This window comes from Manacus vitellinus, unplaced genomic scaffold, assembly GCF_001715985.3.
Source record: "Manacus vitellinus isolate BGI_N305 unplaced genomic scaffold, ASM171598v3 scaffold_13_pilon, whole genome shotgun sequence".
In the NCBI taxonomy this organism is placed as follows: domain Eukaryota; kingdom Metazoa; phylum Chordata; class Aves; order Passeriformes; family Pipridae; genus Manacus; species Manacus vitellinus.
The window spans coordinates 9,780,078-9,803,867 of NW_021938999.1; the positions used below are offsets into that span (position 1 = coordinate 9,780,078).

The 23,790-nt window shown below is 38.9% G+C and overlaps 1 protein-coding gene across 1 annotated transcript; it reads right to left on the reverse strand.

Annotated features, from left to right (window-relative positions):
• On the reverse strand, positions 1–22,153 carry BCAP29 (B cell receptor associated protein 29). The gene is made up of 7 exons (XM_018068036.1): positions 22,031–22,153; positions 18,542–18,642; positions 16,252–16,402; positions 12,584–12,719; positions 9,967–10,078; positions 2,310–2,410; positions 1–975 (listed from the first exon to the last, which is right to left on the reverse strand). Exons 1-7 carry the CDS (start codon positions 22,120–22,122, stop codon positions 937–939), a joined length of 732 nt encoding a protein of 243 aa, XP_017923525.1. The 5' UTR covers positions 22,123–22,153; the 3' UTR covers positions 1–936.
• Positions 22,154–23,790: the final 1,637 nt, after the last annotated feature.

The following is a 23,790-nucleotide window of genomic DNA, read 5'->3' on the forward strand; positions in this document are numbered from 1 at the left end:
TCAGGAACTTAAACAATCCCTTTAATATAACAAACATATCCAACTTCCAAATATAAACTGGGACCAACTAACAAATAAGAAACTCAAAACAACTTTCTGAATACCAAAAAGGTCTTATGTAAAACAGTGCTCATTTATTTGAGGTATCGTATCCATGAAAACAAAACAAAACAAACCAAACTGTCTACATTTAAAAAGATTTTTTACTTAGCAAGGCAAAAGAATTTAGGTGGTACATAAGAGTAAACAGATGTAAACAGTGTAAAAATACAGACTGCTAATACCAGCCAACCCAAAACTGAAATAACCCAAATATTAAAGAAAAATAAACCAGAGGCATGCAAAATATTGTTTGTCAAAATACACTCAAATCCTTGTGGCTAAGTGGAAGTCAAAAGCTAGTGAGATGGATTTAGAAATGCAGTTTTCCTTTCTTTATTTTCCTTAGATTGATTGTCATTCGATTTTCCACTGAAGTGGAATGGCTGATGAAAAGCTTTTAACCTTCTTCAACCCAGTGGTAACTGAATTTTTAAAACTCCTAACAGGTGTTGAAAAGGAGGTTTAGATGTTTTTATGATATAGTGTGATATACAACCTCACTCAAATGCTACAAGCAAATGGTGCATGGTCTGTTACCCTTATGGGAGGCAAAAGCTTCGAAAACAGTCAAGTTGCTTCAGGTGGATTTTTGAATTTCTCCTCAGGAGAGCAGTGACAAACTCCATGGTAAATCCAGTACACCACCTAACATTTTATTTGCAACACAGAACATTTTGGCAACCAAGATATATTAGAGGACTCTGAATAATGACCTGCAATGCATGTGCTTTTCAGAAAAATCAAGTTTTGTTTCAGATACGCATCAGGAACATAAACAGCACAAGGCTTTTCTCATTGAAGCAACTGTACTGATGCCATCCGTCTTACTTGCACTTACAGGTCTTTCTTATCTTCTGCTTTATTTAAACTTTGCTGAAAAGAGACAGATAAACAATTTAAGTTTGGCCAAGATCAGAAACTGTTGACTTCAGATGCTGCATTTTGCCCCCTTGCAGCCACACCTGATTTGTTCACCATACACCTTTCGAAGTTCCCATCAATACCACCCCACAAACACTTGTGCTTCTGATCCCAGGATAGTCAGGGCTGTGCAACCCTAGGTCTGCTTCCCATTCATGTTCCATCTGAACTGAGCAGCAAACTCAGCAGAAAGCATTTTCTCCTATCAACCGATTTATCCCTGGGAGCTGCACCCTCTGTGTGCCCAGTACCTTCTGTTCTTTCCATTCAGAGGTAAACACAGAAAATGGTGAGGATGTGTGTTCTAGACCACAAGCCTGTTAGAAATGCAGCAGGACTACTATGGCTCATTACACAGGGAAGCACAACAAGGACAGGACATGCATGGTGGTCTCGATTTGAACACACAGATCAGTTGAGCAATCTCTGTAGTACAGGGTGAGGCTGGGAATCAGTAAGTGGTTTCACAAAGTGCAGGAAAAATAATTTTAACATCAATCATTTATTTTCTCCCAAGATCACTACTTGTAAAAAGGACAGCTTTCATTTTTATTGAATTTTGGTTAAGACAAGAGGTTAGGCATGGAGCATATGAACATCTGTCAGACAACTTAAAAGAACAGAGAGGGTTCCCAGTTCTATCAGAAATAATTACTGTATATTTCATGGGTGTATATTATGGGTATTATGACCATGCACATATGCAAACTCAATCAAACAGCTAACTGAACTTTTGGTTATGTGTTTGGTTTTTTTTTAAATTATTTTGTACTTCAGCTTGAATTTTATAGTAGCCTGTTTTTAGCTTAGGCTGTTTATTGTGTTTTTTGGTTTTCTATTCTTACGTATCAACAGTATTGCAGCATTTATAATCCAGTATTGCAAAAACGTGATTAAAGAGCAAACAAAATAAAATTATTTATAAAAATGATGTACATACTCCCCCCCACTACTATTCCTATCATTTTCTTACAAGATTTTAATTTGATCATCACATCCAAAACTATCTGAATTTTATTTCCCAAATGACAACAAAACTGAATCTAACAATTTTGACCTAAGCTTTGCCACCCAAAGTGCAAAAAATGAAAACGCTAATAACTTTGCCATTCTTGTAAAACTAAATTCTACTATTTTGATGAAGTTTAAGGACTGCTGCCCATAGTAACCTTATGATATACTAAAAATTTTGGTAAATTCTCTTGCACAATAAATACCAAACAAGCAGAATTTTGCTGGTACAGTTTCAAAACACAGTGCTTGTATAGCAATCTGGAGCCACCTACCTGAAGCCGTTCATATTCCTTCATCAGATGATCATATTCTCTTCTAACACCATCAGATTGCTTTTTAACTGCAGCCACTTCATTTTTTGCCTTTTGGAAAGCTGTAAAATATCAGAATTGGTGTTTTAATTATTACTTGTATTTCTGCAGATCCTCAGAGCCCTGGTTGTGTATTAAGGCTCCACTGCAGTAGACATTCCTTCCTCTAAAAAAGCTTGAATTTAAAACACAGCATCACAGATGTACACAGGAAGAGATGTTCAGGACAGGGAAAGAGAATGACCTGTGTTCAGTAAGATCAGCACAAGGAACAGGAAGGGTCTGTAAGACAGGTAAGGGCGAGACCAATAAACTGTTGAAAGAGGTGGCAAGTTAGTCATGACTACAGTATTCTGTCACATTGCAGGAGACAGTTTTAGAAAAACTCCACAAAAACTCCACAACTCCAAAATCAAAACTGTCAGCCCTCCTAAAATAAAGAGGGAACTCAAATACTTGGCAAGATTTTCACAAACCAGCTGAGGCTATCTACGAAACATGGGGGGAAGGGAGAGAATACATTACTATAGGAGCACAGACCCCTCCTTTTCACCCTGTTCTTTTACCATGCATGAGTTAATTGATTAGAAGCATCAATTTATGGATGAGAAGGCAGAAACGGTGGTGGGAGGACAGACAACTGTGAACAAACTTTTCACGTCAGAAAAAGTAATTATTACTCTACTCAATCTCACACAATAAACTGAGAGATGTCTACGCTGCAGTACCAAGCAGCCCAGGACCTTACCATGTCATTTAGACATTTTCATATTCCTCTGCTATAGGTGTCTCAGGTATCATTGTATTTCTCTGCTGTAGAGCACAGCCATACTCTAAAACTTGATATATTCATGCTAAAACAAACGTTGTTAATGACCTAATAAGGCTGGCTCATACAGCCACTTAAAAAACCCCAAACAACCAAATCTGATGGTACAAATAAAAAAAAGAATATTTGCAAATTCCTTTTTCCAAAAATGTGGATCTATCCTTTGACTGTGAATTCCCTGAGACAGAGCCTTCTTTCCCAGAGACCTCCAAGACACTCAAGAATTGCAGCACCTCTAAGAGCCTATTCCCAAGAGGAGGAGCTAGATCTGTTTGGTCTGAACCAGATTTCTCTTTGGTTGCTAGTTCCTGAAACATCAGAAACTAGATTTGACCATTCTTTTACATGCAAAAAGGAAAACTCCCTCTCCATTTCTCCTATTTTTAATTAATTTGAATGTATAGATGAAAAATGGTTCTCATTTCAGAAGCCTGCAAGTGGTTTTCCAGTAACAGGACTTTTACCCAGCCTGAAACTCTGATTTACTGAAGTTAATAACACTTCTGTCTGTTGATTCCAACGCGATAAAAAATTCACCCCATCTCTTTACATCCTTTTTTTAATTTCCATACTCTCACACAGTTATCCTTCATCCTTTATGGCATTCTTGACAGCATCAATACAAATTTTCTAAAGGTATTGGTACTTGGAATAACTATAATTTCCACACCTGTGACAAATCAAACTCCAATGCATTTAGCCTTTCTTTGATCTTATTACTGTTTAAAATATTCAATAGTAAAATTTGGAAATCAATAAAATAAATTTTTGACAATTTGATAAACTTCTGAATTTTAAGCTGTAGACAAAAAAACTGTATGTATATGACACTTCTTCAAGAATCTACTAATTAGAAAGATAAATTCTGCTTTTGTTTGAACATTCTTATACATAGTTATAGTAAAAATTAATGAGAACTTATTTCTGAAGAAGTAGGAACTCAATATTTTTGATCTAATACTATTTAGTTATTTATAAGCAGCAGCACAGTACTTTAGTTGCAACTAAAAACTACTTTATCTTTAAAATATGAACAAAATACCTAAAAACATCTACAAATCAAGAAAGCTAACAAGTTACTGCATTGTTTTAATGTTTTGACCAAAACAGATGTACGACAGGAATACCTCACCTAACCCTAGAAGAGGAAAAAGCAGGGAACAGATTGTCCTTTCCACCTGTGTTGGCTATGGACAAAAAAAGAAAAACATCAACAAACCACTAACTTGTTCTTGTTAGGACCACACAATTAAAAGGAGCATCACATCTCTGACCATGTGAATTCCTCAGTACACCAATTTCTTTGGACGCCTTCTTGTCAAGCAACAGAGCCCGTTCGTATCTCACTGCTCAACTCTCCTGCACTGCACAAGCACTGCAGTGCAGCTCAGTCGATGGCACATGTACATTGTTTGTCATATGGACTGTATCATATGAACACGGATCCAGCAGGGAACAGAAAATCCTTTGTATGCACAACACAGTCAGTTTTTATTTCTGGCTTCCATCTGGCCTGTTGGTTTTTCTCACAGGAGACAGAACAGCTGCACTGGCAGCAAGCAAACCCCAACAGCTGACTGTTCCTACCAAAAAAGGCTTGAGCAGGCAGGAGGTGAGGATGCTGTTTCTACATTAATGCAACTAATGAGAAGAATAGTCAGTAAGTCCCAAAACTCAAATCCAGCCTCAGTACTGTGAGAGGTAGGCTATCCTTTTTCATTTCTTCCTCTTCCCTTAAAATAATAATCAACAAAACATTCTTAGGGCAGTGTTTCAGTGGAAGACATTTGTGGAAAATTTTATCCCTTTACACTTGTGTTACACGTGTGACTGGAGGTCCATAAACTAATGTAACATGTACAGTCCAGGAGAAGTAGAGAACTTGTCCTTCTCTCACCACATTCTCTGTATCCTAATCCAGCACAGACAGTTTACTTTATATTGCTCTGAATTCAAAGCAGGATGAGGAGATTACCACAGCCCAGCAGCTGTGCAGCCCAGTAGCATTTCTATGATCCTCTCATTCAATGAGCATGGAGAAGCAAACACTAAAACAAAACCAAACAGCAACAAAACCAACTGATGATTCTTTGGGTGTTTTCTTGCACAAGTACTAGTCCTGGTCTGACTAAATCACTTGACTTACAGTGCTTGCTACTAAGGAAACCATCTGGAACTTACATTAGCATTGCTCACAATACAAACCTACAACCCAAATGATTTGGACCAGTTAAAGAGTAAGAAAGAGTCCTCTCTTTTAAGAGTTTTCAAGTTGAGAAAGAGCTATTCACATTTAAGAATTTAGGCACTGACGGCACAAAAGATTTGCCAACAAATACGCTTGTAAGGCTGGGAACACAACTCCAGTCAAGTAATTCCATACTAATTCTGAATTCTCTTCATAAGATATAATGGTCAGATAGCTTAAAACAAAAAGGCAGGGCCAGAAAAATCAATCACAAATTTGCTTCAAGTACCTTTTGTAATCTCAAATGAAATTTTGTTACAAAATGATATTAAGAGAATCTTCCGACGGCATAAACAGCCTTGTATAACAAACCCACGCTTGTGTATGCGGCGCCATCCCTTCCCATCAACTCGCAGTGTGACATTGTGCAATGTGTCCCACCAAGCTTATGATCCCACAGGTAAAAAGTAAGGTTAAGTAAGACTGACTTTGTTTCTAAAACCTCCCTCTGCCATTGGCTAAATAACACGAGATAGTGGCCAATTCCTTTAACTTGTTGTTTTTTGTTTTTTTTTTTTTTAAACTGGAGTGCATCAGTGGAGCTCAACATAGTTTTCATATATAGCACTAGCCTGCCTGGCAACACAAAGGTCAAGTTGAATTCTCCTTTGCAGCCAGTTTTATGAAATGTATTCCCAATGCCTGTATTGGTTAATTATCTAACACCTAATAATCTTCACTTTTAAGTGAAAGCTGTACATCTGTACATTCATACCTTCTGGAACAGTTAACAATTAAAAGCTATTTCAAAACCAGCCCTCCACATAAATTATTGCTCTCTTCCTGTCTCCTACAACACTATGCAACCATGAAATGAAAAACACTTGTGACACATTCTGTACACAAAACAAACCTCAAAGGATGCACGGGAGTTTCATCAGAATTTCCTCCTGCCGCACTGTATGCCTATGACAACGATACATAAATAGAGAGTATTTTCAGAAAAAGTTGAACTAAACTTCAAAAGCATCTAAATGACTTTGGTGAGCCAGCACATATTTCACGAAGTGGAATCCTAATGGAACAGATTTTGTCTCAATGTGGCACTACAGACTCAACTCAAGGATGCAATTAATGCCACAGCTCAAATAACTGCACATAGAGATACTGGGACTTCAATGCCTGTTGTGCTACATCAGCTACCAACAGAAACTTAAGGTGCATGCCATTTGCTATGAAATATTGTTAGAAAAGTGAGGGGTCAACAAGCTAGAGAGGAGTCTGTCACCAGTCTGTTCTGCCACACAACCTGATCGATATTACGTGTTCTGTATAAATTTATGTTGTGTAAACAAAGCTGTAGCCTTTACCATATATTAGGAAAGTGTCACCAAAAATCATGTGATAGAAGTTGAAATAGTACAGCATTGCAGAAGTCTCCCTCCTGCCCAAAGGGTCCAATAATAACAAACTGACATTTCACACACAGGCATTTCCATAGGTTGGGATCTGTGAGCAAGAAAAGAAAGTTAATGCACCACTAGCCCTGTTACTGCCCCCAGCCCCAGTAAGGACTGCTGCTTTATGACACTTCTCTCAGCTCTAACTTCATTTTCAATTCCATGTAATTTATTTTCTTGTGGCTTTGTGGTTAGTTTTCAAAACCTGAAACAATATCCTAGCATCTCCTTCTTCCCTAGAAAATCCCTGTAGGTCCAAGATTAGCAGTCATACTGAGAGCCTTTAATTATCTGAATCAACATTTTGTTAGAAATATGTCTAATGTGTAGCAGGAGAAAAATTCTCACATCTGTGCTGTGTGCTCCAACGAGTATGTAGGTATCAATGAGACATTTTTCATCATATACAACTTTATCAATAAATTACCATCTCAAAGGTTTCTATACAGTCATGTTATTACATGTCTAGGTATGCTAAAAATGGATTTAGGCTCTCAAAGTGCTAGCCCCACTGCTGGGTGCTTATAAAGCCCTGACGACAATATGTGGAGCTGCAATAAAGTAGTGAGGAACTAGTCCTCTTCGTTTCTGGAATAAAACAACAAAAGGCATCAAGAGGAATAAGAAAGTCAAGTCTGAAAAGGAAGCAAATTTGGCTGAAATCTTTGTCATTTATTTCCAACCTTTCCTCAGATTTTAGTAATTTCGCTACTCAGTCTCCATACTGTATTTTCAAAGCACAGGAGGTGGAAAAATGTCTTCTTAACTTAGGATTTCACTTACAGTTAATTGAGAAAAGAAGCTGACTGTGTTTCCTGTTTCCTAGAGATGAGTGTCCTGAAAGTCTGCAATAATTTCCATCTACACTATAATTTCAGTAAGGAGACATACAGTATTTTCTCTGCCAGTTGTAAATACTGACTCAAAACCTTAGAGAAAATTTGGATCTCCAGTGAAGTCACAGCACCGATCTGATACTAAACTGTGTTCTTAAATGTGAAGTAGCCTTACGTTTAGGATTCCTCCTGGGTGCCACTCTATTGAGTTAACTGACATTTCAACATGTGGCGCAGTATAAAATAATGTATCACCGTGCATCAGTAGCTTAACATACGTCCCAGACCAGAAAAATGGAAATTTGAAACTACCTTGTGAAAAAGATTAAACTTGTTTTTTCTTCCAAACACCCAAAAAACCCCTAAATGCAAAATCCCAACCAAACAAGAACAAAATCCAAACCTACTACTTGCATTGAAACTATCGCTGAAAAATAAACAAAAAGAAAACCTCCAAAATTAAATCCAGTGAAGTTTTAATATTTATACTAGTTTTGCCTTGTTTCATTACTAGTGACACCCTTTACACTCTTCGTTCCCCCCCCCCCCAATTTCATGGATTGGACACAAAGGAAAGGTCACTTTAGTCATGTGAGCTCAGTAGCATGAAACAAGTAGTTTAAAAGAGGTAAAACAAGCTTTTCAATCTCAACTTTCATTTTGTGTAATGCATTGCTCACACTTAGTGAGCATGAAACTCAACATTCACCTGCTCAGTTGCAGGAATTCCAAAAGAAAACAGTAAATTTGATTCACTTTCTCTAACACTCCGTAGAAACCTGTGTCTGCGGATGTGGGATTTGAAACCTTCTGGTTATCAGTTTGCTCAACACAACATACAAGAAAACTCACTTTTTGTAAGACAGACATACCTTAATACCACCTAGCTGCTGATAGTAATGCCTATGGGGTTTTTGGCAATGAGGGGGATGGCATCAGTGGAAGGGTTGTAAATATTTTCCTATTCATTCCTAAGAAAGACTCTCTCCCCCACTTTTGCCCTAACAAAAGATTCAAGTATGCCTTAATTTATACATCTTTTGCATGGACAACAGCTCACAGGGAGAATGCAGCTGAAGCAGCATGAGGTAAATCTATTTATTCCTTCACTTTCTCTAGCATTCCTGTCTGAAAAGCTTACACTATATTAGTGTTACATACCACCAGTTAGTTTAAATAAAACATATGCATTTAAATTTTCCATTGATCCTGTCACTTCAAAGGCAGTTTGCTCCCCCTTTCTTCAAGAAAACAGCAGGAGAGGGAAAACCCACTATCAAACCTGCCTGAGAATGTGAACTAATGAGACTCTCTATTTAAAGATTGTTGTTGCTTCAAGCCTAGCTGAAAACAGCTGTTCTACAGTTCTAGTTTGAATTCCCAGTGAAAAAAGACAATGAAAAAGGATACATGAAATATATGCTGTTATTCTTACAGCTCTGTAGCACTGCAATATGAAAGCAAGGTTATGTTTTGATGACAACACACAACTTGGTACCATGAAAATCTGTATTTTGTTACATTCTGAACATCTGATTAATGTTTACTAGATCACAGGCAGTGTTATCTTAAAAACACCAATCTCAGAGGAGCAGGTGTTCATAAGCATCACACACCTTGACAGATCCCAGTAAGACAGAACCAAACAGGTAAAATCTGCTTCTATCTCAATTTGGGTTGCCTATAAAGCAGTTTTGACAACCTAAACCTTAAACACGGAAGCTGTAACAAAAGTATTATGTTACAAATTGCAAGGTATGTTTTCTTGTAGACAAAAAAAAAAATAATTAAAAAGCTAACACCTTAACACCTCTGCTGCAGAACAGATATAAATTTAGAATACTTGTCAAGGACTTCTCTGCTATCTGACAGAAACCCTATGTTACAGTAAAAAACCTCAACCACATACTTCCCCATTTCATATAGGGAGAGTGGCTGCTATGTATGATATGAAAGACCAAACTCATGCCTATAAGCAACCTGCAATGGATTCCACATTCTGGTCACATCATTGATGAAGACAAGTCAACATCACTTAAATATATCCTTTCAATTTGGTAATAATTACAATTTAATTAAGGTGTTCTAATTACACTGTACACATTTCATAATGAAACATTTACTAAAATACAGGGATGGCAGTGATGTTTTGCTAGTTCCTAGTCAAATGTAAAGAAATGCCATGCCAAGTGTTCTGGAAATGGATGAATTAAGTTAGTTAATGTTATACCCAGAATACATTTTTGACGTTCAGTGTTGAAATCATCTTTTTCTTAATTGAAAAGAAGTCCTAACTAATACTTACCAGTCGATGTCTTCTGTAGTTCTGCTTTCAAATATTCAACTTCCTCCTTCAACTTTTCCTGAGTTGCTTCCTTTGACTCTTTCTTTTTATCACTTCCTTGTCCACTCAAGGCCTAATAAAAAACACAGTTGCTAAAATTAATTTTATTTTCATTAGCCTGACATTAATTCAAAACACCCAAAGAATGTCAACTTCAATCTTGCAAACCAACAGGTTTTATCAAATGTCAACGTGATACAGGCAGATGATCATTCTAGAAAAAAATTCCCCTGAATTAAAAAAAAATAAAGGAGATAAAAAAGCTCAATGTTTTAGGTCGATAGTAATGGCATACTTGTAACAGAATGGTATTATTTCCTGTGTAAGAGTATTTCTGCATCAGGTGTACAACTTTTGTTTATGTTATAAATATGTTTTTCAGAAGATATATGCTGGGACTTGCCAGTGACAGAACACGGTCATATTTATGTGCAACTTGTTCTAATAGTTTATTGCGATTTCTCTCCTTGTAGGTTTGCAGCTGCTTCTTCCATCTTCAGAATACTTCAATATCTAGATCCAATTTCCAGTGAAATTCAAGAAAAAAAACTAGGAAAGGATTCAGGAAGAGCCCTGTAAGCACTAGGCACAAGAGCAATATCTTCCCTGTACTATAGAACAGTTGGCACTACTATACTTATGCATGTTATTAAGATGTAAGATTAGACCCCATAATTAGATCCTTTGCTCTACTTGCCTCTACTGCCCAATCACACTGCCCAACCACACATCATCTGTTATGAAAATGGCAAAAAAGTGGAAAATGCTTAATGGAAAAAAGAAAAGTGAAACATCTGAGATAAACAGCTGTTAGGTGAACTTGTGATATCAGAGTTTACCGGGCACAGGTAGGAGCAAGGGGGAAAGATTACTTTAGGAAGAAGAAAAAAAACCTGTTTATAAAGATGAAGGAAAAGAACCTTTTATAAAGACTGGTAAACAATCCACGGAAAAGAGCTAAAGAAAATTATCCAGAAGCTATTTAATCAAAGAGTGGAGATTACACTGGTCTGTTGGTAAGAAAATAGCTAACTGTCTCCTTTGTGATCACCTCTTTCTATTAATATGCAAATAGCTATTTCTGTAAGCTTTCCTCTTAAGTCCTGTGCCCCATGGAATCTCTGAACAGGAGACAGTGCAGATCTCGCACACCAGAGTAAACTAACAGTATTTATACTTGCAGCCAGTGCCTTCTATGCAATTGCTCTCACCTCTCTCTGATGGCAGAATGAAGCACACTTGCAAATAAACACAAATGCAGGGGCCAAGCCACTGGATGAGAGAAATCTAAGGCACAGTATGTCTATAAAGTTAAAATATTCCAATTCCAAACACTTCACATGTCCGTCACAACAGAGATCCAGCCACAGCATGTTGCCTGGACCTGTGGCTACCAGTGTTTTTGCAAACCGTGCAATCAAATACACAAACAGAAACAGACAGGAATACAGTTCCCAGTTTCTGGCTATCGCTTACAAGTGGCTAAGAGAATGTGTTGCTAAGGGAATACGAAAGCAGAACAAAAAAAGAGGACTTCTGGCCAAATCCCAACAAAATAGAGAAGAAAAAAAAAGTACCACAGGCAGTAAAAAGACAAATTCCATGGTGGAGGGAGGGAGTCTGGATCATTTTGACAAAATACCAAATCACAAAATTTTGTAATCATTGCATACTCAGGAAACACCTAACATGCTCTAATGATCTTTGTTTTACAACAGTTCTCAAACAACTGCATTTTTTTACATCCTTCTTGTACTTTTTTGTCCAGAATCTGTTCTCTGTCTGAAGATTTATTACAAAAAAATTACAGTGCTGGTAACCATAGACGCTGTGTTAGACAAACTCGAAGGAAACCTGTACACACGTGCAGTGAATTTTGTTTTGACAATGTGCCAGACTGAAGAATGCTCTAAAAGTCTTCATACCCCACATATCTGCACACTAGCTTATGGTTCAGTCTCTTCAAACAGAATTCAAACTAAACAAAGAAAGATTTCATACATTTATCTTGATTATCTTTGATTGCTTCCCTTCCTGCACACAATTGTGTACTGAACCACAACAGAAAAATGATAGCTTAATTTTCTTCATTCTTCTCATAAAAATAACATCTCTTTGATCCATTGGTGGTTCTTTTAAGTAAGACATTTTTGCACTCAATACTACTTAATATTATGGCAGTGTCCTACTAAAATAGGAAAGTATTAGGAAATCGGCTGACCCACTATAAAAAGATACAAGAATACAAAATACAAACCCACCACAAAAAGATACAAGAATACAAAATACAGTAACTACAAAATATCAATTTTACAAGACATCTCTTAGTACTTCGATGAAATTTGTCCTGGAACGACAGAACATCACTTATTTGGATTACTTCAGTTTCCTTTGTTAGTAAAATGCTACTGAAATTTGTTTTCAGTATTCTGAATTACATATTTTAAGTACATAGTTCTTCCTTTTTCCACCAGAGGGAAAAAAATGAACAAATATTATTCAGTAGCAAATCATCCTCACAGTATTTTGTACTAACTACTTGCTGAATAAGAAAATAACTAAAGAAGCTCAAAGATACCTCCTGCAGCCTTTCATTCTCAGCCATGTATTTTTTGGCTGCTTCAGTAGCATCATTTACTTGCGTTTCCAGAGCTGCATGAGATGCCATCTCTTTTGCCAGCTGAGTAAGAAGGGTGACAGTACGTCTCAATACACTGTGAAGAAATACAGTGAACAGAACTGTAATTCACATCATAATTTTTTTTTTTAAAAAGCAAAACCAAAACCAACAAAAACCAAAACAAACCAAACAAGCCAGAAAACCAAAGCAACCCCTTTTCATTTGCTGCATTAGCTATAAAAACAAAACCAGAAGAGAACTGTTCAAGCACTTGAAGGGAAACATCCAAGTTCATCTGTAACAAATAACAGTAAAAGGAGAGACTGAAAATATTTTCATCCGTCAACATTCTGATTTTTACTTTATGCAGAACCTCTCTCCTCCTAAATACCCACAGCCATTAAGGGGTCAGACATGCTTGCTTAAAGGCTGAATTACTCTTAATTTTAAACAGGATGGATCTCCAAATTGAAGACCCAAACAACATGTTATGGTAAGGAGTACAGTGCAAAAAAAAAAAAAAAAAAAATCCCACAACTTTATAAAAGGCCTTACAAGAATAAAATTAGCAATGTGAGCATTTTAATCTTCAGAGTACTTTGTCAATACAGTTAAATCAAGAGCATGCATATGGCACCTCAATCTAAGTTTTGCCTAGATTTGATCTAGTGATTGCCTCTTTGCATCACTACTTTTGTTATTCATCTTGGGAGTCTTTCAAAGCAGTATGTTGCTGAATCAAGCCAAAGTAACACTAAGTTAAATTAATGCCTGTAATATAACTATGCAGCTGCTCGTCAAAGAAATTTGAAAATCCAAGTAATTAGCTTTTTCATAATTGAAAAAATATTAGTAGACCTTTTCAAGGTAAGCCTCCCCTCACCCCCCAGCTTCTTCACTGAAAGTTCATTTTCTTACTTTTTTTGGGATTAGTAAAAAAGTTAAGGTCCCCATGTCACTGCTTTTCCAAGGCTTAGCATGTTTTACTATTGCTTATTAATCTATAGGAGTCATTAAAACACCACAACTAAAACAGAATCATAGAATTATGTAGGTTGAAAGGGGCTTCCAGAGGTCATCCTGCCCAGAGTAGGGACAGGTTAAGCAGATTGCTCAGAACCTTGTCCAGTTGATTTCCTGCCATCTCCAATGATTGGTGATTCCACCATCATTCAGGGGCCTTGTTCCAGTGTTTAACTGCTCTTGATAGTAGAAGTGCTTTTCTATCTTTTCTATCTGAGGTTCCTGACCTGTTACCTCTTGTCATTCCTGTGTGGATCCACTGAAATGAGCTCACTCCATCTTTTCTACAAGCTACTACAGATATAGCAACCAACTGGATCTTCCTTTCAAAGGTTCTTTTCTGGCTGAAAGACAAGCTCCCTCTTCTCTCCTCAGAGGTCCCCATGGGTCATCACAGCATGGACACATGCCATCCTAGGATAACACAGACTTTTATGTGCCCAATCTGCTTATGTACTCCCCAGTTGCACCTGCTAGTGGGGGTAATGTTACATTACCCACTGACTATCCCAGAAGGTTCAGGGAATTGGGAGGCCAAACAGCAGAACTTATTAGTATCAAACAAAGCAACCTAAGGTTGATCATGTTATACTCAATGCCTCACTCTTTTCCAAATATTTAGTCATTTGGTCCCAGTGAGCAGTGGGTTCATGTTTTCTTGCGCTTGCCTTTAGTTTTCAGCCCTTCTCGTCCCTCTCTGGTTCTGCATGGGGTAACAGAGGGCCAGACAAGCCTTGGTAGGTTCTCCGCATCTTCCAGACATCAAGTCAGACTAGCAGATGGGTGCCTCTGTCCTACCTAGGGAACAGTCTCTAGAGACTATGACCCTTCTCTTTTCTGTGCAGTTTGCATATGAAGGCTCAACTGGATCCAATACCTCCAAATACAGGAGATCATTTTCCTTACCCAATGTTCCACAATTGCTGAACCACAGATGAAAAGCTTTTCTTGTGCTGTCACGTGTGACAAGCTCCTAGTGTCCTCCATTTTGTGAATCTCCATCTACCACTGTTCTGGAATTTTCCTATTGGCTGATGTGCTGAAATGAACTAAAACTGACCCAAAGAATGAACCAGGGGCATCCAAGTACCTGTTCACACCTACGTGTGGTCTGAACTTGGTTGGGTGATGGTAGCAGCAGTGCAGGATAAGACAACCCAAGGAACACTTTCCTCACCTTCTCTGACAGACATTTTGCCTGTTTAAGGGATAAGCAAAATAGCTCTACTAAGAAAAGTCTTTTTATCTAGCCACTACTGTAGGAGTACTTATTTCTTCTAAATTTTGGTGAAAGGCCAATAGCCAAAAAAAACACATCAAGCAAATCTCTTCAACAGCAGAACTTTTATGCACAATAAAATCTGCTGGGGCCACGTGAGAAGTTTTCTTCCTTGAAAGCTGAGTGGGAGTAGGATCCTAGGGGACCAGCTTCCAGCTCTTGCACAGGACACAACCCAGCTATTCCTCTTGGAGCAGAGATCAAAAACATATTTGTGCATATTTACTCAACCTTTCTAAAGGAAGACAAAGAACATGATGCATTCATATCACTATTGTGCAAGGCTAGAACCACCTTTGTTTTTTCCAATGTTTTCCTGCTCAAGTTTCATATTAATTTTTCTTTGACACTTTTTTATGTTCAGTGCTCCTCAATGATCTGCTAAAATGGCCATACGTCACTCTAAGGGGAAGAAGTTTGTCAGAAGTCTCTGATTTTCTTGATCTGTGTTCTTCTTGCATATCTAGGCAATGTCAAGCAGCTGGCTGAAGTAACTCAGAAAAGGACCAGCATTCTTTGCCCAGTCACCACAAAAATGTTCAAATAGAAACTCATTTCACCAGCACATCCGTTTCGATTCATTCACATTATCTGTGTCCAATGAGCTCATGTGCTCCCTGCCCACTTTTAAGACCAGCAGGTTGTTTGGCTACTGATTCACAGGTTGTCTTGGCTGCTACTGCTGGGCAGTACAGAACTGTCCTTTCCTTTACTGTTTTATTAGCTGTATTTAAACATCCTGAAAGGGATACCAGATTTAATATCATAACACCATAGGAGGCAAGTTACCACAAAGTGCTTGATCTGAAATATATCTGAAACTTTCCTCAAAGGCCGGAATATTATCCTAAGTTCTTAACTTATTATCAAAGGTCTTAACTTTGAGCTTGAGATGAAGTGGTTGAAGTCAGGCTCAAGTTTTGCGTCTTAACACAGCAGGATGCAAAAATACCAGCTTGGAAGATATTAACATTATTTTAACAGTACTTTAGTTTCTGATTTTTTTTTTATTTCAGTTTTCCATGTTCAAAAAAAGGGTGTAACTTTAAGGAAGGAAATGAGTGTTTCCTGAAGAAACTTCTGCAAAATATACGTTTTCTCCAGCATTCAAAATGTTTCTTTCTGTGTGTTGTTCACACATCTGTCCAATCTTCAAATATTTGTAAGGTATTATTTTCCCTGATCTTACTTGCCTCTTATCCAACCTGGTCACACTTAATTCTTTAATCTCTTGAAATTGGCCTTCTGATCTTTACTTTACAATTTGTGCAACAGTTCCTGTAATAAACATACTACGTAGATACTAGAAAAATCTCATACTTACAGCCAAAGAAATAAGGAAAAACCTGAGAGATAGAGGTTTCTTTGCGATCGAAAGAGTTTCATCTGAATGTGATCAAAGGCACTACTATTGATGTTTGCAGCCTTTTCATTCACGTGAACGGATGAGTACTTCCTGACTTCTCTAACAGCATCTGCAAACAAAAACAGTCCGTTCTTATTCACATCTGTGGGTGTGTGTGTATGATAAACCACACTTAGTACTAGAAATATGTATCTGGACTTTCAGCTCAGCGAACAGAAATAATGCAAACAGTGGCACTGCTTATGGTATCTATACATTTTAAAGGCTGGTCTTGATAAATCACTGAAGTGCTCCAGCATATTTCCAGAAATATGACAAACTATTGCCCAAAACATGCCTGAACAGTCATTTCTAACACTTGCACCCAGTCCCCAGGCATCAGGCCAAAGCAACACACTCTACAAATGTTAGCAAAGACTCCATAGTATTAAAATGTCACTGCTGACAACTGAGTTAAAATCCCCCCCTGGACAAACAGTGAGAAATGAGGAAGAGAGGGGAAAAGAAGAAATATTTTCTCAAGTATTTCATATAGAGTTTGTTAGATAAGCATGTGTTTTAGTAATGACACAAGTGTCTACTTTATGCTTGAATCACAGAGGGAGAAAATTATTTCTGTAACATCCATCAAAATAGAAAGACTAGTAACACAGTAACATCAGTAGTAACTTAACTGTAATAACATAATAAACAGAATGGAGGAGATAAGCTACACCTCAGCTTTCAGTCATTTTTCATACATCTTTCAGCTTCTTTTCATTCATCGTATACTCCTGATAGTTCTGCAAAAGGGCTAATACACTGCAAACACTTTTCAAAGGACAAAATAATTAATCAGGACTTACATCCACACAAACCCAAAATCTAACCCAGTTAAGAGTTCATATTACAATATATAAACTTAAGGTCATCATACATTCCTACGACCAATATAGCACCTTAAATCTCCTTCTGTGCATCAACGAATACACACATTTCATGACATCATCAGTTCCTGCAGAGTATTTTGGCCATGTTATTAAACTGCTGCTGCATTTGTCTAAGCAGACAATCAATTCCAAAGAAAAACACACGTGAATATCATCACTTATGACTGCCTCTTTCATATGCCTAAGTTATTAAGAAGGGAAAAAAACCCTGAAGTAAAACTTCAAACAATGCATCACATACTACGAGTAAACAAATGCATGTCCCTGTGCTATAGGAAGAGTCTTCTGAAATAACCTATCACTTTATGCTATGGGGTAAGCATGTCATCACTGCTTTACTTTAGCCCAACTTCATCTTTCTGCAAAATCAATGACTATCGACAACCAGAAAGCAAACTTTGGTTGAAGCTGGACCTGAGTTCAAGAGAGTAAATGAAATCCATTAGTTTTCAAACTTAAGCCATTTACTGAAGATCTACTTATGAGAATAATACTAAGCATAATCTTAAATAATGATTTTAAAAGTCTATTGATATTTCTGGTACTTTTTTAATATTAAGAATGTAGTATTGCAGTCTGGCCTAACATTGTTATTTATGTAGCGCATCTGTATACTTCCCTCAGCAGAAAATAAAACCATGCATTTTTTTCTTCTTATTTCAAGTAGCTTGGAATTAAAGAGCATGTTCACTCTAAGGTGCTGGAAACACTTCTATCCATGGAGAACTACTACTATCCCTAAACACAGGAGAACTATTTTCATCACTGAAAGGTGCTTACCTCACAAAGCAGTCAAGACAGACATTACACGAAATCAATCAGGCATATGGTCACCATTCAAGCTCCAGTTTCCTTAAAGCTTTACTCCTATTTCATAGACCTCAGGATCTACTCATAACAGAGGTAGCCAACAGCTGTTTTGTATCTGCACTGAGCAAAAGTAGTCAAATAGCCCAGGGTTTTGATATATTCTTCAAGAGCAACAAAGGGAAAGAGTGCCATCTACTGCATAAGAAGGCACAGTTCAGCCAAATTCTTGCGTGGAACATGTTCATTTACCTGTCTGAGAAAGTGAAACCAAGCAGCAGCCTAGACCCAGCCCCATTTTTCCTCCTCATTCACTACTATATTAGTATTGCATTTGGATTCCCAATGTGGATGCAGTATACGCCCTCTCCTCTTTCATTCCATTGTATAACTTTTCAATAAATTAGCTGATTTACATTAGGCTTGAATCCTTTCAGTTAATTTACTGATACGAACTCCATGTACCAGGTTTTTTCCCCCATTTCTTAAGAAACCGAATATTTAACACTTACCAAGAAACAAGACGATCAGTAAAACTATTATTGTAAGGAACATCTTGTTCCAAAATACTGCCATTTTGCTCCATAGAGGAATCATAAAAATCTTCTGCCATCTGTAAAACAGCATTGTGTTATTCAAAAATAATTAAGCAGTAAAAGAAGAGCATAACAACCTCACAGAAGAGAGCCTTGTTATTGATAAGAGACTTGTTAAGGTCTCTAAACAGCTGCTTTAATTGCAATACAATTTAGATGTACACTTAACTTTTCCAGCAATCCAACTTGCTCATCTCTTTTTTATTTGCTGTCAATATAGGCAAAGATAGTTGGTTCAACTTGCAAACTTCTTGCATGATAGCAGGTGTGTTTTATTTCAGCTTTTACTTTGGCTAGAATTACTTGATGTTCAGTCCTGACTACAATAAACTCAGGGATGGGGTAAAGACTAAAATCCATTGCATCATTTTTATTTCTATCCAGTTATACCCCTTGTTGCCAAATAAAATTAAAAGCTTCCACAAATTAGGATCATCTCTACCATCCTTCTTCAGAAGGCTTATCTTTTACACTGATGAATCTGCATAATTATGAGGTACCAGGACTGTTATAACAGTCTAACTTGTAATGACAACAAAAGACAAGTCTTATGCTTATATTCTGTCAAGGGTTAAAATCCTTTTCCCTAGCATAAATTTGCTGGCTATGGAAGCAACTTCAGAGGCCCAATGGTGGTGAAGACAATTATTATTTTTTAAAACAATCATCTATTTGATATTACTGCATGGAGTGCTCTGTAAGAATTCACACTTGCAGCACGAACGAAGAACATCTGATGTGCTCAAATGAATTGCAACCAGTCGTAACAGAGCACCTACTTGTCTTTTGCTGCAAGTTAGAATCAGTGCTACTACACAAATGAAATAATACCTAATCACACCATTAGGGATGTAACACAGACATGCTACTCAGTGTCTGATTATATGAGGTAAAATTTCCAACTTTTGTTAAGACTATTTACATTTCACAGAAACTGTTAAAATTTGGCCTCTAACAAAGCAGTTTCCAACCTAATATGAATTTAACTTAAATTAGACTGTGGCATCATCTCCCACGTTTTTTTCTGAATGTTCGCCAGAAAGGATTAAAATGTTTTAACACTGTGCACGCAAAAAACTCCTTTAAATCTTTTAATATAATTTGAATTCTTTATAGCAGACAGCCACAGTCTGTATCAAACAAAAAGCTTACTTCAAGCTACAACTCAAGCAAAGCCAACTTACAGACTGTTCAAACATGCAACTCTCCAAGCTCCATACTGACCTCCACTTAAGAAGTGACTCTCAGGTATGACCTTAGATCAACTACACTGCCAATTATAATCAGGCTAAAAATTAGATCTCTTTACTGCAAAGTCTTCTTGTGTACTATTTTCCCACTTATTTTTCCTCAACAAGTATTGACATTCACATCTACCAGTGCTCCATTTCCTTTTGGTGACAAAAGTCACATAAATATAATCCTTCCAAACTATAATACCAGTCACCACTGTGGATGTACTACACTTCGTAGTACAGATCTGTCTTTTTTACACTGTCAATTTACTTGCTCCCCAGGAACTTATAAGCTTATTAGCAAATTTCAAAAAATTAACCAAAAAAAAAAAGTGTAGGCACAAAAGAGACAAAGAATCTGTTTGAAGACTGAGAAGTGAATAAATCAAACTTCCAAGAAGAGCAGTTTCACACGTGTCAGTATCCACGCATGCTTTGCTGCTCTGACAGAACCAGCTCTCTCTCAGGCCACCAAGAGGAGTACAGCAGAGCTGTTTCCCCCTGCTACTGTCACAGCAGCTAAATCTACGCTTTAACCCCACAAGATTCCTGCAAGTTTTATTAAGAAGATAATTGGCACATATCACATATGGGATAAAGCTATTTCATGCTTTCAGAAATCACTGTTGAGAGGAAAAGGTCAATGCTCCAAACAGAGCACAGGAATGTATTCATTTAATATAGTTTAAAGCCTTTCAGCCACACTGGATTCAAGCCCTGTTTGCACCACAAGTGAAACATATTTCAGTATTCCCAAAGTACTCTGCTTGTGTCATCAGCCTGCAGAAATTCTTGCAGCAAGTTTCCTCACATAAACCATTAATAATCTGATGATTATGACTGCCATAATCCTTCTCCCCTCTCACATACAGTTGCACTTTTGATTAGAAAACAAGAGAAAGTATGAGAACTCAATAATCTGTGTTGAAATGCTTAACTCCCCACAAGCCAACTTGTAAAAATGGGAAGTTAAATTAGATTTTTAGAACAGTTTCAATTTCTGGATTTAAGGAAACATGACTAATTACTGGTATCCGCTATGGAGAAGCCAATCATTTTCAAGACTCTTCTGCAGGTTTAAGTAGTTAAATTCAGACTCTCCACACAGCAGCTTTTATTCCTTAAGATATTACAGTAAAAGCTGTATTCTTCATTCTAAATATATCTAAAGATGTAGAAAGTAAACATGCAACAATTTTTACAGAACACTGAGACAGCAGCATTTTTATTTCTTTTGAAAAAGCTTTAATGTTTCATCCTGCTTGGTTTTGGGGGGGTTGTGAGTTTTTTGTAGTTTCTGGCCCTTTTTTTTTTTAAAAAACCTGATGTTCTGAAAAGAAATCATAAGTCTGCTTCTCTTGCCTCTTGTGGAGAAGCTAGCTTTCTTTAAATCCTGTAAAGAAATTAACATTACCAAATTTGAAGATCTACTTACAGGAAACAATCTTAAGATAATGCTGTAAGCCAGGTCTTCGCAGAGACTAAGAGTAATGAGCATATTTTGTTTTTTTCTCTTACTACATGCATGTATTTTACAAGAATTTACTGTTTTCTTAATGTTTGTGTTGTTCCAGAACCACTATAATGTTGTTAATCTATATATAAGCCTATAGAGGCCTTTATTTCAGTAATCTTGAACTTTCTGCATCAAACTCAAGTTCCGTTTTTCTAAACTAATATCACAGATTTTTTGCAGCCCTTAAAACATGCTTTATGCAGCTTGCTTTGAGTATCTGACGTCTTTCATCTGTCCAGCACCCACAATGCCTAGTGTACAACCAAAACATAAAGTTGCTCGTCACAAATTTGACAAACAACTGCCGAAAAAGCTGCATCCTCCTCTCATTTTTTTCCTGCTAGATACCTGCATTCATGCTGGCTACTCGAGAACCCTGGGAGAAGCCGTCCCACCTGCTGACACAAAGCAGGGGGGCTCATCTGGGCACCCCGACCGCTTTCGGATGAATCAGCACTACGCACAAATCATAAAGTTTCTTCAAGAGGCTTGCAACTCCTGATGCTCCAGTCCCAAACAGCATCCCTTCAGCTTTGTTCACAACTAATGTAAGACGCAGCAAAGCAACGTATTTACATAAAAGAAGGAGTAAAATGAACTTGAAGTGGTAAGAAGCACCAGCTGGGCTGCCCAGCACACCGAAGACCTCCCTACCTGAGCGGGGAGATGAACGGCAGGCAAAGCACGAGAACTACTGCGATCTCGCCGTACAGGAAGCCAGCCACTGCCGTCCACTGGAAAGTCATGGTCCCGGCGGCCTTGCGGGGAAGGGCGGCTCAGGCGGGCGCTCCCGATTTCCCCTCCAAACTACCCCCCCGGGGGCAGGGACGTTTGGGGGCCGGGACCTCGTGCGGGCCACAGATCCCGCGGCCGCCGCACCCCGCCGCCGGGCGGGCGAGGTGCAGGGCCGCCGGCAGAGCCCGCCGCCAGGCGCCGAGCCCGGGGGTCCCTCCCCGCCGCCCCCGCACTGGCCTGGGAGCCCGCAGGGCCGCCCCGTCTCCCCTCGGCCCGCCCGCCTTCGAAGCCTCCTCCGGCGCCGGCGCCCGGCGGAAGCTGATGGCGGGCAGGGGCGGGAGTCGGGCCTCGCCGGCCGGTGGCTGAAGAGGCGGGCCATCTTCTCCCGCCGCGCTGCGTGGGGGCGGGCGGGAACGGGGGTGTGTGCGGGCGCGCGAGCCGCCCCGGCCCTGCCGCGGGGCCTTTGGGCAGGCGACGCTCCTGAGTGACTACGGCTGGGGGCGGTGCGGCAAGGTGGCCGCGGCCCGGCATGGTTGGGGGAAAGGTGCCGCGGTCACTCTGGCGAGGGAAGGGTCCGGTGCCTCTTCGGTGCCGCCCGTTGGAGCGGGTTCCCACCGGCCATTCTCGCCGCCGCTTCAGCCCGCCCGCACCGCCGGCGGGGCGGTGAAGCTGGGTCTGGCGGCAAGCGCCGGAGGTAACCGAGGGGCCGCACCTCTGCTGGGAAATGCGTGAATATTACCTTTCTTTTTTTCTCCCTATCTAGGAATAGTTGTAAGCATTTTGCTGCGGAATCCTGCTGTGATCATCCCACTGCTCCATGACTCGAGTTTATTCCATCTGGGACTTCAACTCTGCTCTTCTAGCTTTCTCCTTAGTTTCTGAAGTTCATTTAAAATGCTGTGTGTGTGTCTGTCCATCCCCTCTCCATGCCTAACGCTAATGTATTAAGACCCAGCAAATCTTTTTCTCGAAGAAAATAGGCCCACTATTCATAAGGATAACAACAAAGCAACAGTCTCAAACACCGTCAAACAGGCCTGTTTGGACCTCATAAATAAAACAGTATTCCTTCAGAAAACCCTGTTCTATCATACTGTCCTGCGCAGTTTTTTATCAGCGTACCAAGGCTCCCAAGGTATTATTTCCATGCTTTGGTACTCATTTTCCCACTTCTTGACCATCTCTTTTGCCACCCATCCAACTTTCCTTTGGCCCTGCGTAAGGGTGCCCCCCGATCACCTTGTGATCCCCTGATTCCTTTTTCCTATTGATCCTAATAGATGCTGAGGTGCTGCCAGAGGAAGAGGTTACCCTGTCTACCTGGGCATCACCAGCCACCAGCACTCTTGACACAACTACCTGTTTCAGAGAATTCTCTTCCAATTACTTTCCATCACAATGAGACATTAAATGCAGTGAATAGTGGTTCTTTGTTACTCTAATCCAGTGGAACTGACATGGGGTAGGAAGTTCTTGCATAAGCAGTTTTGAGCAGAGCTGTCTGCAGCTGCTCACAATCTGAAATTGTTTATTAAAATTTCCCAAGTCTGCAGCCTGGGGATGGAGCCAGTGTGTTAACATTTTCCTAGCAGCTGCCAAGCAATGTCTGGATAAAAGGTTACATCCCAAATAATTGTTTATGCATAACAAATATTGGAGAGGGATATAACCAGCCATTT